Below are 17857 nucleotides of genomic sequence, written 5' to 3' on the forward strand. Positions count from 1 at the left end.
GCGCGATCTCGACTCACTGCAACCTCCACATCTGGGGTTCAAGCAATTCTCTGCCTCAGCCTCTCGAGTAGCTGGGATTACAGGCTCCCGGCACCACGACTGGCTAATTATTTTGTATTTTTAGTAGAGATGGGGTTTCACCATCTTGACTAGGCTGGTCTTGAACTCCTGGCCTTGTGATCCACCCCCACCCCCTTGGCCTCCCAAAGTGCTGGGATTACAGGTGTGAGCCACCACGCCAGGCCCAGATAACTGTGTTTTAACTTCTAAATGCTAAAAGAAAGTCTATAAGTAACATTCTACAGGAGTCACTAAGTAGAGAACACAAGATTATAATTTACTCTGTGATCTCCTTACTATTTGAGTTTTGAGAGGATTTCAGGGAGAGAGTAAACGTTTTATACCATCTTTACAGATTACCTGTACTCATGAAACCTCTTTGAATGGATATTATATGAAAATAGTAGGCTGTGTTCAGTATTATTAGATTCAGAGTCTGTAAATATAATTTGATCTTTTGTCTTTCCTGTAGGCTATTGTGTTATAAATGAAGAAATGTAATGCTTTTCCTTTCTAAAATCTAGTTATTTGGGAGGAAGTAGTGGGCTAGACTTTTGAAAGTGTGGGTGGTTTATATGCTGACTTACTAATGTTGTTAAAGAAGTTACTGTTATTCTTGCAGAATGGAATCTAATTTTTATCAAGAGGGAGTACCTCGACCATCTTATGTTTTTAGTGCTGACCCAATTGCAAGGCCTTCAGAAATAAATTTTGATGGCATTAAGCTTGATCTGTCTCATGAATTTTCCTTAGTTGCTCCAAACACTGAGGTAAGTACAAGAAAAGTATTGTGTTGATTATCATGCCTCCTTCTAATGCAAGGGTTGGCAAACAATGGCCTATTTTTGTATTACCTGTTTCTGTACTTAGATACAAGCTAAGAATGGTTTTTATATTTTTAAATAGTGGAAGAAAAATCAAAATAGGAATAATATCACATAACAAAAGTTATATGAATTTCAAACATCACTGTCCATAAATAAATTTTTATTGCATCACAATTGTACTTTTTGGTTTATTTATTTACTACATCCGTTGTGGCACTATCATGGCAGAGTTGAGTAGTTGTGACAGAGACTATAGGGTGTCTAGAACCTAAAATATTAGCTATCTAGCTTTTTACAGAGAAAATTTATTGACTCCTGGATTGGCATGACGTTTTTGAGATTTGTCATGCGTCATATATCGTAGTTTTTTCCTTTTTATTGCTAAGTAGTTGTCTGTTGTTCAGATATGCCACATTTCCATTTATCATTTGATGGACGTTTAGGTAGTTTACAGTTTGAGGCCATTATAAGTAATGCCGCTCTGAACATTCTTGTGCAAGCCTTTTTGTGGACTTGCGTTTTCATTTTTCTTTGGTAAATACCTAGGAATACAAACTGTGTAAGTTTAACTTTATGAGTAACTACAAAACTGTTTTTCAAAGTGGCTGTTCCAGCACCAGCAATGTGTGTAGGTTCCAGTGCTTCTACCTCTTTGCCAACACTTGATAATGTAAATCTTTATTTCTAGTGGATGTGTAATGGTATCCTGTTTTGGTTTTAGTTTGCTCTAATGAGCACTCTTTCAAGTATTCTTGGCCATTTTTCTACTTTCTTTGTAAAGTGTCTCTTCAGGTCTTTTTCCCATTTAAATTAGGTTGTTTCATTAGTGTTGTGTGAGAAATCTTTGTGTATACAAATCCTTTGTCAGGTTAATAGTGTCTTGATCAGATGTTTTAAAATTTAAAGGCATTCAATTTAACATTTGTTTTTCTTTTTTGGTGAATTTGTGTGTGTGTGTTCTCTTTAAGAAACTTTTGCCTTCCCCGAAGTTTTTGTCTTACTTTTTCTAGAAATTTTATAGTTTTCATTTGAGTAGTTATATCTATGGTCCATTTTGAACAGTTTGTGTGTGCAGTTGATACAGGGACCCAGGTTAACTTTTTTCTTTTTCGTTTTAGCTTCCATACATTTTTTGAACTACATAAATAGTTTTTTCAGCATTATCTATTGAAAAGACTTTCCCCATTGTTTTGGTGCCTTTACAAATGACTGTATATGTGTATCTATTTCTGGATTTTATTCTCTTCCTTTGACCTATTTGTCCTTATTCCAACACAACACCATCCATTTCTGTAGGTTTATAATGATTCTTGAAATTAGGTAGTGTGAATTCTCCAATTTTGCTTTTCTTTTCTAGGAAAATTTTGGCTTTTCTAGGTCCTTTGCATATTCATAAATTTTAGAATCAGCTTACCAGTTTGTACAAGGCAGCATCTTGGGATTTTTGATTGAGTTTGCGTTAAATCTGTGGATCAATTTGGAGAGAATTAACATCTTGACAATATTGAGTTTTAATCCATGAACATGGTATTCTTCATTTTATTTAGGTCTTTAATGTCTCAGCGGTATTTTTTACTTGTCAGTGTAGAGGCCTTTCGTGTCTTTTGTCAAATATATTTATACACATTTTATGTTATTTGATGCTATTGTAAATAATATTTTTAGTTGCTTTATTTAGGCATAATGAAAAACTGCATATATTTCAAATATGCAGTTTGATAAGTTTTGATATATGCATACACTTGTGTAACTGTCACCAAAGTCAAGCTAATGAGTATATCCATTACCCTCAAAAGTTTCCTTGAGGCTCCTTGTAAGTCCTCCCTCCCATCACACCTCCAAGTAACCTCTGATTAGCATTCTGTTAGTATACGTTAATTTTTTGTAGATTTGTTGGATTTTGTATGCATATGTTCATGTTGTTTCTAAATAAAGAAAATTTTGTTTTTTCCTTTCCAATTTGGATGACTTTTGTCTTTTCATTTCCTTTTTTTTCTTCCATTTTTCTTTTCCTTTTCTTTCCCCTTCTTTCCCCTCCCCGTCTTTCTTTCTCTCTTCTTCCCTTCCCTTTTACCTTTTTCCTTTCCTTTTCTCTTCCCTTTCTTTTTCTTTCCCTTACCCCTCCTTTTTTCTTCCCCCATTTCCTTTCCCCTCTCACGCCCAACTACACCAGCTAGAACCTTTAATACAGTGTTACTGGAAGTGGGGAAGCAGAAATCATCTTCTTATTACTCATTTTGCTACTTATCTTAGATTGAGTCTTTCCTGTTAAGTGTGTTGTTAGCTATAGATTTTTTGTAAGTGCCCTTTATCAGGATGAGTAAGTTTGCATTCATTACACTCTGCTGAGATTTTTTATTACAAATGGACGTTGGATTTTGTCAAATGCTGTTTTTCCATCTGTAGAGATAAAAGTTTCTCTTCATTTATTCTTTTAATATGGTTAATTGCCTGGATTGATTTTTGAATGTTAAACTGACTTTATAGTCCTAGGATAAACCATTCTTGGTCAGATATTATTATCCTGTTTTATATATTGGCTAGTATTTTGTGTGGGAAATTTTGCGTATATCTTAATGTGCTATTTTGTTTTCTAATTTTTTTCTGAGGCTATCTTTGTCAGTTGTGTTATTCAGGTTATGTCAAACTCAAAATTAGTTAAGATATTTTCTCTTCCTGTATTTTGTTAAAGAGTTTATGTACAATTTGTGTGGGGTTTTTTTGAGTTGGAGTTTCGCTCTTGTTGCCCAGGCTTTTTTGAGTTGGAGTTTCGCTCTTGTTGCCAAGCGATTCTCCTGCCTCATCCTCCCGAGCAGCTGGGATTACTGGCATGCGCCACCATGCCTGGCTAATCCATGCCTGGCTAATTTTGTATTTTTAGTTGAAATGGGGTTTCTCCATGTTGGTCAGGTTGGTCTTGAACTCCTGACCTCAGGTGATCCACCTGCCTCAGCCTACCAAAGCGTTGGGATTACAGGCGTGAGTCACCACTCCTGGGCTGATTATTTTCTTAAATGTTTGATAGAATTTACCATTAAACTACTAGGGCCTGGATTTTGTGTGTGTGTCATTATTTAGTTTGAAAATGGATTCAATTTGCTTAATAGAAATTGGGTTATTCAGATTTTCTAGTTATGTTTGTTTTGGTTAAGTTGCATTTGTCAAGTAGTTGTTTCCTTTTTATTTTATTTTTTTTTAAAGTTAAAACATTTCTTTAAAATTATATTTTCTACGCACGTTTCTTCCTCAGAAAAAGTAACAAGGAGAATGGTACATAGTAAAAAAATTCTGAATGCCTCATGGAATTGAGCATTTGTATAACAGAATATTCTAGTTACTTTTGATTTATTCTAGAGTTATATTTTCCAATGACTTAGGGCCTCATTAATTATATTAGGCTTTTGTGGAATAAAGGCTTTTTGTAAACTTCACGTATAAATACAGGAGATGGAGGAAATTGGATCTTTTTTGGTGTATTTTGTTTTTATATAAATAGATTTGTTGAGTTTTTCTAACATGATTAAAAGCCGGATAGTGACTGCTTAGAAATTCTTTATGGTCTCAGATTATTATGTAAAAATTAGCTATGTTAAGGAAAGATGGTCTCTGAAAAGCCATATCTTTCAAAAACACAATATTGTTCTCCTTTATTTTTTTAAGGCAAACAGTTGCGAATCTAAAGATTATCTCCAGGTTTGTCTTCGAATAAGACCATTTACACAGTCAGAAAAAGAACATGAGTCTGAGGTTTGTGTTGAATTTAATAGAATTTTAATATTTTACTTTCTTTTAAATTGGCAAAATACTAGTTTTTATTTATTGGGGGTATGTATTCTAGGGCTGTGTGCATATTCTGGATTCACAGACTGTTGTGCTGAAAGAGCCTCAATGCATCCTTGGTCGGTTAAGTGAGAAAAGCTTGGGGCAGATGGCCCAGAAATTCAGTTTTTCCAAGGTAAAACTGAAGTGTTTTTGTTTTTTGTTTTAAAGATAAAGAGACTTGGCTTAGGCTAAATTGCTATATAATTATATATAGTGAACTATACATTTTGTGCTTATGCAACTTAGATTTTAGGTTCTAGTGTTTTTTCCTTAAGGATAAGACTCAAGTCTCAGGTCTGGAAATATATAATTGGATGTAAACAGATCACTGTAGTGTTAAAATTATTATTAATATATTTTTAAGAAATATTCTTTTCAAAACTTAGGTGAGTACTTGATTCCTTGGTACAGATTTCTATCTTGAAAACTTTCTGGTAGTAAAACTATCAAATGTATTTGTGGGAGTGGGGATATGGCACCTGTTTTAAGAATGAATCTTTAAAATTTTTAAACAGTGTGTTGGGTTGGAACGTACTATTAATATTAACTTGAATTTTCTAAAAATAGTTTTTAAAAAATACTTGCTTAGGTTTTTGGCCCAGCAACTACACAGAAGGAATTCTTTCAGGGTTGCATTATGCAACCAGTAAAAGACCTCTTGAGAGGACAAAGTCGTCTGATTTTTACTTACGGGCTAACCAATTCAGGAAAAACATATACATTTCAAGGTAAATATTGTTTTATTTTGGTTGGAAAGGATAAGGAAGCAGTAATAATCACTCAGTATTTTTATAATACATACATGTAGTTATGTCGGTATTACCTAGTATGTGTTTGCTCTATTTCTAATAGTACTAGCATATTGATTATGTATTGCTGTTGGTTTTTTTTCTGGAGACAGTCTCACTCTGTTGCCCAGGCTGGCGTGCAGTGGTGTGATCTCGGCTCACTGCAACCTCTGCTTCCTGGGTTCAAACGACTCTCCTGCCTCAGCTACTGAGCTTCCCGAGTGGCTGGGACTACAGGCGTGCGCCACCAGTTTTTTATATTTTGCCAAGCTAATTTTTATATTTTTGTAGAAATGAGGGTTCACCATTTTGGGTAGGCTAGTCTCAAACTCCTGACCTCAGGTGATCTGCCCACCCTGGTCTCCCAAGGTGCTTGGATTGCAGGCAAGCGTCACCATGCCTGGCCTTGCTATTGGCTTTTAATTCAAATTTATTTAATTCATTTGTAAAAATACCCATTGATAGAGATTTAGATGATGATTAAAATCCATAAAAAGTATTGATGTGATACAGAGAATTAAGCATAAATGACCAGAAGAAATTTTATATTTCATTTTACTTTTATAGTTTGTGGTTATGGGTGATTACAAATCTTAATATGGTTGCATTATCTAAATGTAAAATTTCAGGTTTACATCAGAATAATAGTCAATAAAATGTTGATAATTACCTACAGTGAATAACAAAGTGATGGAAAACTGAGTAATCCTCACCTTCTATCATTTTCGTTTTAATTGTTGACTCTTGCCTATTGGTAGTATAAAAGGAGCTTTAATAAACAAGGAAAGTTTCCTCTTTCCTAGTAGACTGAGAAAGTGCAACACAAAAATTCCTTTTGCAGGCACAGAAGAAAATATGGGCATTCTGCCTCGAACTTTGAATGTATTATTTGATAGTCTTCAAGAAAGACTGTATACAAAGATGAACCTTAAACCACATAGATCCAGAGAGTACTTACGGTTATCCTCAGAACAAGAGAAAGAAGAAATTGCTGGCAAAAGTGCATTGCTTCGGCAAATTAGAGAGGTATGAAAATATTTTAGTATGTAAAATATGTACAATTCCTGACTTCTTATAAACCCTTTAGATTGTTTCAACATATATTGGAATCTGTTTTGTGGTGTTAGTGTTTTTTATTATTTATTTTTTCGAGAAAAACAAAGCTTAAAGTTTGAAGACATCTTTTCTATTTGTACCAACAGCAAGAATGTTTAAACAATACAAATGTAAATGGTTCTGAAATCTTTTTTGATTGTTGTAGAGCCAGCATTGTGCTTTTTATGTAATGATTTTTTTAAATTCTGTTTTTTAATTGTGAAAGTAATATGTACCCAAAATTTAAAATAGGGAATGTGAGAAGTAAAAAGTAAAAGTTTCCTTTAATTTCATTCCTAAAGAAAAAATTATTAATAGATTGGAAAGCATCTTTTTTGGGCCTTTTCTCTCTCTGTATAAAATCCATACGCAGAGCTTTCTATCTGTATATACACAAACATATATATGATGTGTATATCTTCATACCTTTGTCTTTATATGTATGATACAGGTTTTTTTTTTTTAAAACAAAAAAGAGATCTTACTATGCTTACCATTCTGTGACTTGGTATTTCATTTAGCATATCCTAAAACTTTTCCAACCTTAAATCATGTACCTTTTATCTGTTATGTCTTTAACTTCTTTTTTTAAATTTTAAATCAGCTTTTAAAGCCAAGTCTCCATTGATGGCCATTTGTATTGTTTCTATGTTTTGCTATTTTGAACAGTGTTTCAGTGAAGAAACATTCCATTGCAAATATGTTTGGTGCTAATTTTCCCAAACTCAGGCCAAGATTGGATATTTAATAATGTCTGGTTTGATAGATAAAAAATGGCTCACTTGAGCTTACTTTATATTTCTTTAATGGTAAATTAGGTGATTAGTACATCTTAGAATTTTTTCCTGTGATTTGTCACGTACATTCTTTGTCCATTTCTCTAGTATTGTATGACTTGTTTACTGATTTATTAAAATGTATTTAAAAAATGAATACATTATTATTGTATTACTGTATGGGTTGCAAATTTTCTGGCTTATTACTTGTTTCTCCCCTGCCCCCATTGTGTTTTTCTTTTTTTTTCCTTCCTTTTTTTAGTTTTTAGAGACAAGATCTTCCTTTGTCCTCCAGGCTGGAGTATAGTGGTGTATGATCATAGCTCACTGCTGTCTTGAACTCCTGGACACAAGTGGTTCTCCTGCCTCAACCTCCTCTGAGTAGCTGGAACTACAGGGCATGCCACTGCTCCTGGCTGTTTTGATTCTTTTGTAGAAATGGAATCTTGGTATGTTGCCTAGGCTGGACTTGAACTCTTGGCCTCAAGAGATCCCCCTCCCTTGGCCTTCCAAAGTGTTGAGATTACATGTTTGAGCTGCCAAGCCTGGCCCATTGTGTTTTTCAGTATTCATCTACTCAACAAATTTTATTCAGTCACCTATTTTTTTTCCAGGCAATATTTTCAGTTTTGAGGACAAATGGTACTGCCCTCATGGAGACTGACAATAAATACATATGTAAACTGCTGTGAGGAGGAATTATTTTATAGAAGGTGGTACCATATCAACTTTAAAAAATGAAGTTATACTGGTCTGTTTATTCCTCTTGTGCCTTCTGGATTTTGTAGTATATTTTCAGACATTATTCTATTCAAGGCTGTTAAAAACTACTAATTGTTTTTGTAAATATTTTTAACCTATTAATGTGAATTTTTCTTTTTTAAAACATTTAGAAACCAGGGTTTTAAGGCAGTAAAAAGTGTGTTACCAGTGGAGTTCAAAATTGAGTCTATGACTATGGTCTCTGAAAGTAACGTTGTATTTTAACAAAATTTATGGAGATTGGTGGATAACTCCATAGCCAATTCATAAAGGAAATTAGAATCATTAATAATGAAAAAAATTTTTTCACTGAGCATGGTGGCTCATGCCTGTAATCTGAGAACTTTGGGAGGCTGAGGCAGGCAGATCACTTGAGACCAGGAGTTCGAGACCAGCCTGGCCAACATGGCGAAACCCTGTCTCTATTAAAAATACAAAACATTAGCTGGGCGTGGTGACTCACACCTGTAACCTCAGCTACTTGGGAGGCTGAGGCACAAGAATCTCTTGAATCCCAGAGGTGGAGGTTGCAGTGAGCTGAGATTGTGCCACTACATTCCAGCCTGGGTGACAGAGCAAGACTCTGTCTCAAAAAAAAAGAAAAAAAGAAAAAATTCTAACAAGTTATCCAGTTAAAACATGATACTGTTTTGCCTATGAAATGATTAAAACGTTAAAAAAAATCAGATCATGTACTTTCATACATTGTAAATGGTTCTAGAAAGCAAATTGGCAATACTATGTTAAGAGTGAGAACATTAAAATATTTTACATCTTTTCATCCTCCAGTTCAGTTTTAGGTGTATACTCCAAGGAAATGGGTTTATTTCTATTTCTAAGGAAATAATTAGAATGCAGAAGAAAATACAGAAAGATATTTGGCAAAACTTGAATAATTTAAATGTTTAATAATAAGGGAATAATTAAGTCATTTCACATGAGTTATATAGCCATCAACTGTTGTAAACAATTTTTAATTATAAGGAGAAAAAGCTTACAACATAAGTGTGGGGAAAACCATAGAAGGGGAATATATTAAAATATTAATAGTAACCAACCAGAGTGGCAGGGATTATACATGATAATATTTTTCATAGTTCTCTGTATTTTCCCGTGAAACTATATTATTTAACTGGGAAAAATTAAAGAATTCATTGAATTGGGTGGATGAAAGGTTGTGATTTGGTAGTGACTTATTTGGATAGGTAATTAATATCTTGATTATTTAAACTTAATGAAAATTTTTTAAAATTCTTTTAAAACAATCTTTCTATTTTAGGTTACTATGCATAATGACGGTGATGATACTCTTTATGGTAAGGTTTCATTGCTCACCTATCTTTGATATATTGATTATATGAAGTACATTTGAAAAGCTTTTAATTTTTAAATCACTTCTAATGTTTTATTTTTATTATTAAAAAATTTTTAGGCCAGGCGTAGTGGCTCACGCCTGTAATCCCAGCACTTCGGGAGGCCAAGGCGGGTGGATCATGAGGTCCTGGCCAACATGGTGAAACCCCGTCTCTAGTAAAAATAAAAAAATTGGTTGGGCATGGTGGCGTGGGCCTGTAGTCCTAGCTACCCGGAAGGCTGAAGCAGGAGAATACTTGAACTCAGAGGGTGGAGGTTGCAGTGAGCCGAGATTGCGCCACTGCACTCCAGCCTGAGGACAGAGTGAGACTCTGTCTCAAAAAAAAAAAAAAAAAAATTGTTTATACATTGTGTTTATTTTTTTTCTATAGACCTCTTCTTTGGTTACTAAGGATTTACTTTCTGTAATGACATAGTCGGTAATACCTGGAAAATGATACATATTTATATGAAATGTCAGTCATTGTAATGTTTTGTTTGTATTAAATATTACAGATACCCCTTTTACTGGTTACAACTTTAATATTGAATTTGAAAGACAGTTTTGTTTTTCTTTGTCCTTTACATTTAATTTCTGTTGGTTCATTAACATATTTTGAAAAAGAAAGGAATGATAGGGAGTAGTCTAATTCTGGTTACTCCAAATATTATTTACATCTTCCTTTGTTCCAAAAAGTGTTTAACATAGATGGTCAAAAGATTAAGCATACTTGGTTTTTCAAGTCTGGGAATCGATCTGTACTTTTGTCACATTTTTAGTCAGTTGCTTACTTTTGTGATTATTGTTTTTTCTTTTTTTTTTTTTTTTGTAGGAAGTTTAACTAACTCTTTGAATATCTCAGAGTTTGAAGAATCCATAAAAGATTGTGAACAAGCCAGCTTGAATATGGCTAATAATATAAAATTTTCTGTGTGGGTTTCTTTCTTTGAAATTTACAATGAATATATTTATGACTTGTTTGTTCCTGTATCATCTAAATTCCAAAAGAGAAAGATGCTGCGCCTTTCCCAAGATGTAAAGGGCTATTCTTTTATAAAAGGTATACTCTGAGTATTTTTATTTTATTGTTCCGAAGTTCTCTCCTTGGGCTTTGTGCTAGCTGTAAGACTAAAGCAAATAGAAAATTGAAAATTGTAATGCTAATTATTAACATTAAGAGAAGAAGATAATTTTGTGTTTTGGAAGTATGTTTTGGTGTATTTATTAAACTTGAATATAAAGGGGTCTATTTTGGTATTGTATTTGCTTGAGTATCATTAATTGAATTTGTGGTGATGGGAAAAGCTATGTATGATTATATTCACGTTATTCTCCTACTTTGTAACAGTGTCCAAATTTTGCAGCTATGAAATGTTACTATCCTTCCAGAGTGTTTTTTCTAATCTTTTAAAACAATTCACAGTAGGAAATACATATTAATAACATCATGACTCAGTACCTACATGCATGTATATATATACATATGTAATATTTACAACGAAAAATTTCCTTAATTATACTTCTACTACAAGGAATGCACTGTGATATTTTCTATATTCTTTGTCATTTCTATAAAATGCTGGCCAGATGCAGTGGCTCACACTTGTGATCCCAGCACTTTGGGAGGCTGAGGTGGGTGGATCACTTGAGCTCAGGAATTCGAGACCAGCTTGGGCAACATGGCAAAACGCCATCTCTACAAAAAATACAAAAATTAGCCTGGCATGGTGGTATGCATCTTTAGTCCCATCTACTCAGGAGGCTGAGGCAGGAGGATCACTTGAGCCTAGGAGGTCAAGGCTGTAGAGAGCCATGGTCACACTTTTGCACTCCAGGCTGGGCCACAGAGTGAGACCCTGTCTCCAAAAATAAAAAATAAAAAATAAAAAACAATTAAAATACTGGTCATTATTCAATAAATCTGATTTTATGATTCACTAATAAATTACAATCTTCAGTGTTTAATAACTAGGTAATTTTACAGGTTTAGTCTGTACTGTATTTTGCCTCTCTTTTTTTCCCTGAGTGTCAAATTCTAAGGAATTGTTACTGTATTTAATTTTCCGTTTGGCAGACTCTGTTGACAAACATTTACTTTGTGTGTTTGTGTAATTTAAATTACATTGAACATTGTTATAATCTTCCCCTCTGGTGTAACCTGAAATAACTGAGTTGACTCCAGCTAGGATGTGTTGTCAGAAGGAAGATTTCATTATATGTCACTAGGAAAAGACTTCCAAAGAGATTGCATTGTAGAGCACATTCTTTGTCTCAATGAATTAATATATATCCTCTTTATTTTTTAAAGATCTACAATGGATTCAAGTATCTGATTCCAAAGAAGCCTATAGACTTTTAAAACTAGGAATAAAGCACCAGAGTGTTGCCTTCACAAAATTGAATAATGCTTCCAGTAGGAGGTAAAGAATAAACTCTGTAAGAATAAACTTGAATCACCAATGGTATGGTATTCTATGCTAATTTAAACACAACTAATTTTACATTAAAGTGGGCAGTAGGTTCTCGTCTGTTAAATAAATTTATAAGGCATAAAAAACATTTGGTAAACAGAATAACACTAAACACGTTTATCAATACTGTTTCCTGTCCTGACAGGTTTATTAATTTATAGGAAGTCTCTGAGGTATTGTTACTTTTTCTTTTTTCTTTATGTCAGTATCTAAGCTCAGTATTTTTGGAGTTGGTAATAATGGTGGCCTTTTCTCTGGGTCTTTCTCACTTATCCCCTGAATACTATATAAATATACTCAGTGAGGGTATAATCTCAAGGGGTTAAGGAAATATGTTTTGATAGGTTTGGGGGATGAGAGGCAAAGGAAATAAGTTTAAGCAGTGAGATAATTAAAGCAGGCTTTTTCTTAAGAGAGAAGGAGCCCTGTTCCCATAGTCAGTTGGGCATGGGACAATACAAGATCTGGATCTATAGGTCAAATGTATGCTTTGCTTTCGTGTGTATTCAGAGTATTAGCTATATATAATACCGTATTAACTAATACTATCTTTTCAAACAAATTGTAACTTTGTTATAAATGATACTGTTAGTAGAAGTTGAACTGTCAGGAGGTAATTTGAGGGATTTAGAGCTAGGCAAAAGGTGATTTTAGGCATTTGGGTATATAAGTGACAGTAGAACACTGGGTTGAAATATCTAACAGCTAATTGGAAAATGCAATGGTGGACTGTAGTTAATACTAGGGTATAAATAAGGTTGATTTGAATACTTGTCTCTCCTATTTAGAATGCAGAAATTAAAATGATAACATTTGATCTTTGTATTTCAGTCACAGCATATTCACTATTAAAATATTACAGATTGAAGATTCTGAAATGTCTCGTGTAATTCGAGTCAGTGAGTAAGTTGAATATTCTTTAAATTGTAATTATTTGTAATTGTTTTGAAGAACTTCTAAAGTAATTTTTCTTTTCTTAATTCAGATTATCTTTATGTGATCTTGCTGGTTCAGAACGAACTATGAAGACACAGAATGAAGGTGAAAGGTTAAGAGAGACTGGGAATATCAACACTTCTTTATTGACTCTGGGAAAGTGTATTAACGTCTTGAAGAATAGTGAAAAGTCAAAGTAAGTTTCTGAAAGTGTTATTAGCTTATTAAATATTACAGTATTTAAACTTTCAAATTTTTTGTTTTTAGAAAGTTCTTTTTTGATTTTTAACCTGCTTCTTATGTAATGACTGTGTATAGATTGTGATTCAAGTGCTTAAGAGATCTTGGATTAAAGACAATGATAGAAGTGTCAGTTGATGCCAGTAACTCATCAAGTAAAGTCAGTATTTTCTATGGCAAATCTGTACCAATAGACACTGTAAATGAGAAGCTTCTAATGCTGGTTTAGGATCTAAAACCACCTTTTTCTTATTAGTGCATTGTGTGTGGTTCTAGATGCAATAGATTTTTGTATTAATTAGCATTTTAGGTTGAGTAAATATAAATCAGCCTTCACCATTTCTACTTAGGGTATTTCATGACATCTCTTATATACTTGCTCTATACTAGAGAACATAACCCAGTTAAATGTGGTTTTCTTTATATTTTACATAGTGAATTATTGTTAGTAAGTAGCAGCAGTTAAAACAAATAGCCAGGCATGGTGGCTTATGCCTGTAATCCCGGCACTTCTGGAGGCCAAGGCAGGAGGATTGCTTGAGCCCGGCAGTTTAAGACCAGCCTCATCTCTACTAAAAATAAAAATAAAAAATTAACCAGATGTGGTGGCAAGAGCCCATAATCCCTGCTAACCTGGAGGCAGAGGCGAGAGGATCGCTTGAGCCTAAGAGATTGAGGCTGCAGTAAGTTGTGAGTGCCACTGTACTCCAGTCTGGGCAACCGAGCTGGACCCTGTCTCAAAACAAAAACAAAAACAAGCAAGAAAAGATAAAATGAAAACTGAGAAGGACTATTACATCTGGAACTAATCACTACCCTAAAGTTTAATTTCATGATAGGTGGCTTAATTATTTCTTTGTAAAATTTGTCAGCACCCCGACTTCATGAGATGTATTTTAACTTACAGTGTTTTCTGAAAATTTTTTCCATAGGTTTCAACAGCATGTGCCTTTCCGGGAAAGTAAACTGACTCACTATTTTCAAAGTTTTTTTAATGGTAAAGGGAAAATATGTATGATTGTCAACATCAGCCAATGTTATTTAGCCTATGATGAAACACTCAATGTATTGAAGTTCTCAGCCATTGCACAAAAAGTAAATATTTATTTTATTAAGCTTCTTCTTAGAATATTAATACTTTTTCTTGAAATAAATATGTTGTACTTAATACTGTAAGCCTAGGAAATAATTGAAAATTAAAAAGGTAAATATTTGACCAAGTAGGAAGACATGAGAAAGGATTGAAAGTTGCCCATGCTAGGATTAAAATGACCTTTAGTAATAAGAGTTAATAATAAACATCAATTACAAATTAATGAGTATTTTTGGAATGAATTGTCTGCTCTGCCATTCATCTTGTTCATTTGGTACTTCTGGGTAATTAGAAAACCCTCTACTAAGATTAATACTGAGAACTTAGCCCAGGAAGATAGATTTTTTCCTCTAGTTTGCATGTGTAAGTAGCTTTTTTCCTATCAGAATGTTCATTTAGGGATGGTGATTCCTGTTTGTATGTTTGTTTGAATAGTTTTTCCTTTAACACTTGAGTTTTCATTTGACTTAAATTTATAAAATAATCATTTTCTAGTGGACAGTTCTTGTCTTTTCTGTTTTAAAAGTCACATTGAATATTTTAACAGGTTTGTGTCCCAGACACTTTAAATTCCTCTCAAGAGAAATTATTTGGACCTGTCAGATCTTCTCAAGATGTATCACTAGACAATAATTCAAATAATAAAATACTAAATGTAAAAAGAGCCACCATTTCATGGGAAAATAGTCTGGAAGATTTGATGGAAGACGAGGATTTAGTTGAGGAGCTAGAAAACTCTGAAGAAACTCAAAATGTGGAAACTAAACTTATTGATGAAGATCTAAATAAAACATTAGAGGAAAATAAGGCTTTCATTAGCCACGAGGAGAAAAGAGTATGTATTAAGAACTCATACTTCTATGCTTGTCTTCTTATTCTGAAGTTAAGGTTAAATCTTAAGGCTCTCTCTCTTCAGTTTTTTCCGACAATACACTGAAGTTTTTGTGTTCAATTTTATATTTTGAAAAATTTCAAACCTGTAGAAAGACTAGTACAATGAATACTCATTTATCCTTCACCTGGATTCTCCAGTTACCATTTTATGAGTATGCAAATACACATCTTTTGCTCTGTACAATTTGAAAATAAGATCCAGACATAATGACACCTTACATCTAAATAGTTGAACATATTTTTCTAAGAACATGGGCATTTTCGTCATGATCACAAGACCATGAAATTTTCATACCCAAGAAATTCAACATTGATACACTAATATAACCTCATATACTGTTTGTATTGAGATTTCTCCAGTGTTCCCGATATGTTCTTTATTGCCACTTTGTTTTTGTCAACAGCCAGAGTTAACAAATTGCTTTTGATTATTGTGTTTCTTTAATTATTTCTAATCTAGCACTGACATTTTTGAAAAGTGGGTCCTAGTTTTCTCATAGAATACCTGCAATCTAGATTTGTTTGATTATTTCTTCATCACTTAGGTTTAATACATTAGGGAAGCTTTTTATGTAGGTTAAGTTGTAAATTTTCCGTTTCATCACACCAAGAGCCACATGATGTCTGATTTTTCCATTCTTAGAGATGCTAAGTTTTGCTCACTTGGTTTAGATACAGTATTTCAGATCTTTATTGCAAAAGCATGTTATCTATGGGGTGATACTTATAGACCATGTGAGTATCCTTTCACTAAGTGATTTTATGTATTCCATAAGACTTTTATTTTGCAGTCTCAAGTACAAGTGCTAAAAATATCTACCAAGTACCTGTGATCCCATATCTTCAAAAACAGTAATTGTTTGTCATCTTATTATGATAAATAAGATACAACAGTTGTTTTTTCAGCTTCTGTCCAATTATAGTGTGTGTGTGTGTGTGTGTGTGTGTGTGTGTATTTATTTTTTTATTTTTGAGAGAGCGTCTTGCCCTGTTGCCCAGGCTAGAGTGCAATGACACAATCTCGGCTCACTGCAATCTCCACCTCCTGGGTTCAAGTGATTATCCTCCCTTAACCTCCTGAGTAGCTGGGATTATAGGCATGCGCAGCCATACCCAGTTAAGTTTTTTTGTATCTTTAGTAGAGACGGGGTTTCACCATGTTGGCCAGGCTGGTCTCGAACTCCTGACCTTGTGATTGCCTGCCTCGGCCTCCCAAAGTGCTGGGATTACAGGCATGAGCCACCTTACCTGGCCACCTAATCCCCTCTTTAATTGGCCATAACTCCATGAGTATACATGGAGTCCTCTTACCAGTGTCCTAGAAACACTAGTAGACCTGTCTTCATGGGTGTGCTTTAATGTTGTTGACATATCACAAATCAGTACTTTTTTGGATTGCAGAAGTATTAGTAGATCGATGATGTATTGGGCTAAATACTCTCATTTTAATAATTTACCTTCATGTCCCTGAAAGCGATTATTGAACATATGTTTGGAAACAAGAATGATAGCTTCAGATGTAGTACAAGTCCACTTTATCTGGTCACGATGTGATTAGACCTTGTTACTTGGGCTTTTGTAATGTATTAAATAGTACCTCCTCAGGGACAAAAGGAGCCATTAATAGTCTAGTTTGGCTGGTATAGTGGCTCACACCTGTAATTCCAGCACTTTGGGAAGCTGAGGTAGGAGGATTGCTTGAGCTCAGGACTTCAAAACCAGCCTGGGCAACATAGTGAGACCCCATCTCTACAAAAAAATTAAAAAAAATTAGCCAGGCATGATGACGCACTCATGTAGTCCCAGCTACTTGGGAGGCTGCAGTGGGAAGATTGCTTGAGTCCAGGATTTCTAGGCAGCAGTGAGCCATCACTGCACCACTGCACTCTGGCCTGGGTGACAGAGTGAGACCTTGTCTTAAACAAACCAAAAAACCCAGTTTTATTTTTTTTTCCATCTCAAAGTTGAAATTTTTTATAATGTTGATTAGTAAAATTTCTGAAACTACTAGAGAAAAATATTTAATGCTATAGTTTATGATAGATTATATAGTGTAAATGCTTATCTGATTGGCTAGGTATTTTAAGGAAATTCATCAAAATGTTGTTTAATATTTGACATTTAAAAATCAACATTATTAGGTGTTGGCATGGTTTATTTGTTTTCTTCTAGAGACAAAGTCTTGCTCTGTTGCCCAGGCTGGAGTGCGATAGTATAGTTATGGCTCACTGCTGCTTGGAAATCCTGGGCTCAAGTGATCCTCTTGCCTCAGCCTCCTGAGTAGCTAGGACTGCAGACTCATGACACCACCCATAACTAATTTTTAAAAATTTTTTGTAGACACAAAGCCTTGCTCTATTGTCCAGGCTGATCTTGAAATTTTGAGCTCAGGCAATCCTCCTGCCTTGCAAAGCGCTAGGATTACAGATGTGAGTCAATGTGCCCAGCCCTTTATTCACATTTTAATCAAAGGATTGGGACTTCTAAAAACCATTATAGAATACCTTGATATTAGCATATATATACTTAAATTCATTTAGCTATAATAGCCAGCCTGAATTTTTTCAGCAAAAACTTTATCAGATGCTAACAATGATAAAATCTAATTATTGAAAACTTAAACTTCCGGCTGAGTGCGGTGGCTCACAGCTCACGCCTGTAATCCCAGCACTTTGGGAGGCCTAGGCGGGCAGATCATGAGGTCAGGAGATTGAGACCATCCTGGCTAACACAGCAAAA

General features: G+C 34.2%; 1 protein-coding gene across 1 annotated transcript in view; it reads left to right on the forward strand.

The window, feature by feature from the left end:
* KIF20B (kinesin family member 20B) overlaps positions 1-17857 on the forward strand; it is a 70217-nt gene that overhangs the window by 3329 nt on the left and 49031 nt on the right. The window contains exons 2-13 of the mRNA XM_011965369.1: positions 683-830; positions 4548-4634; positions 4726-4842; positions 5299-5437; positions 6339-6523; positions 9410-9446; positions 10317-10544; positions 11793-11904; positions 12787-12858; positions 12941-13087; positions 14064-14226; positions 14772-15059. Coding sequence (XP_011820759.1) covers positions 684-830; positions 4548-4634; positions 4726-4842; positions 5299-5437; positions 6339-6523; positions 9410-9446; positions 10317-10544; positions 11793-11904; positions 12787-12858; positions 12941-13087; positions 14064-14226; positions 14772-15059 — 1722 coding nt within the window. The 5' untranslated portion in view covers position 683. The remainder of the gene's footprint in view (positions 1-682; positions 831-4547; positions 4635-4725; positions 4843-5298; positions 5438-6338; positions 6524-9409; positions 9447-10316; positions 10545-11792; positions 11905-12786; positions 12859-12940; positions 13088-14063; positions 14227-14771; positions 15060-17857) is intronic.

The sequence above is a fragment of the Mandrillus leucophaeus genome, unplaced genomic scaffold (assembly GCF_000951045.1).
Source record: "Mandrillus leucophaeus isolate KB7577 unplaced genomic scaffold, Mleu.le_1.0 Scaffold721, whole genome shotgun sequence".
Classification (NCBI taxonomy): Eukaryota; Metazoa; Chordata; class Mammalia; order Primates; family Cercopithecidae; genus Mandrillus; species Mandrillus leucophaeus.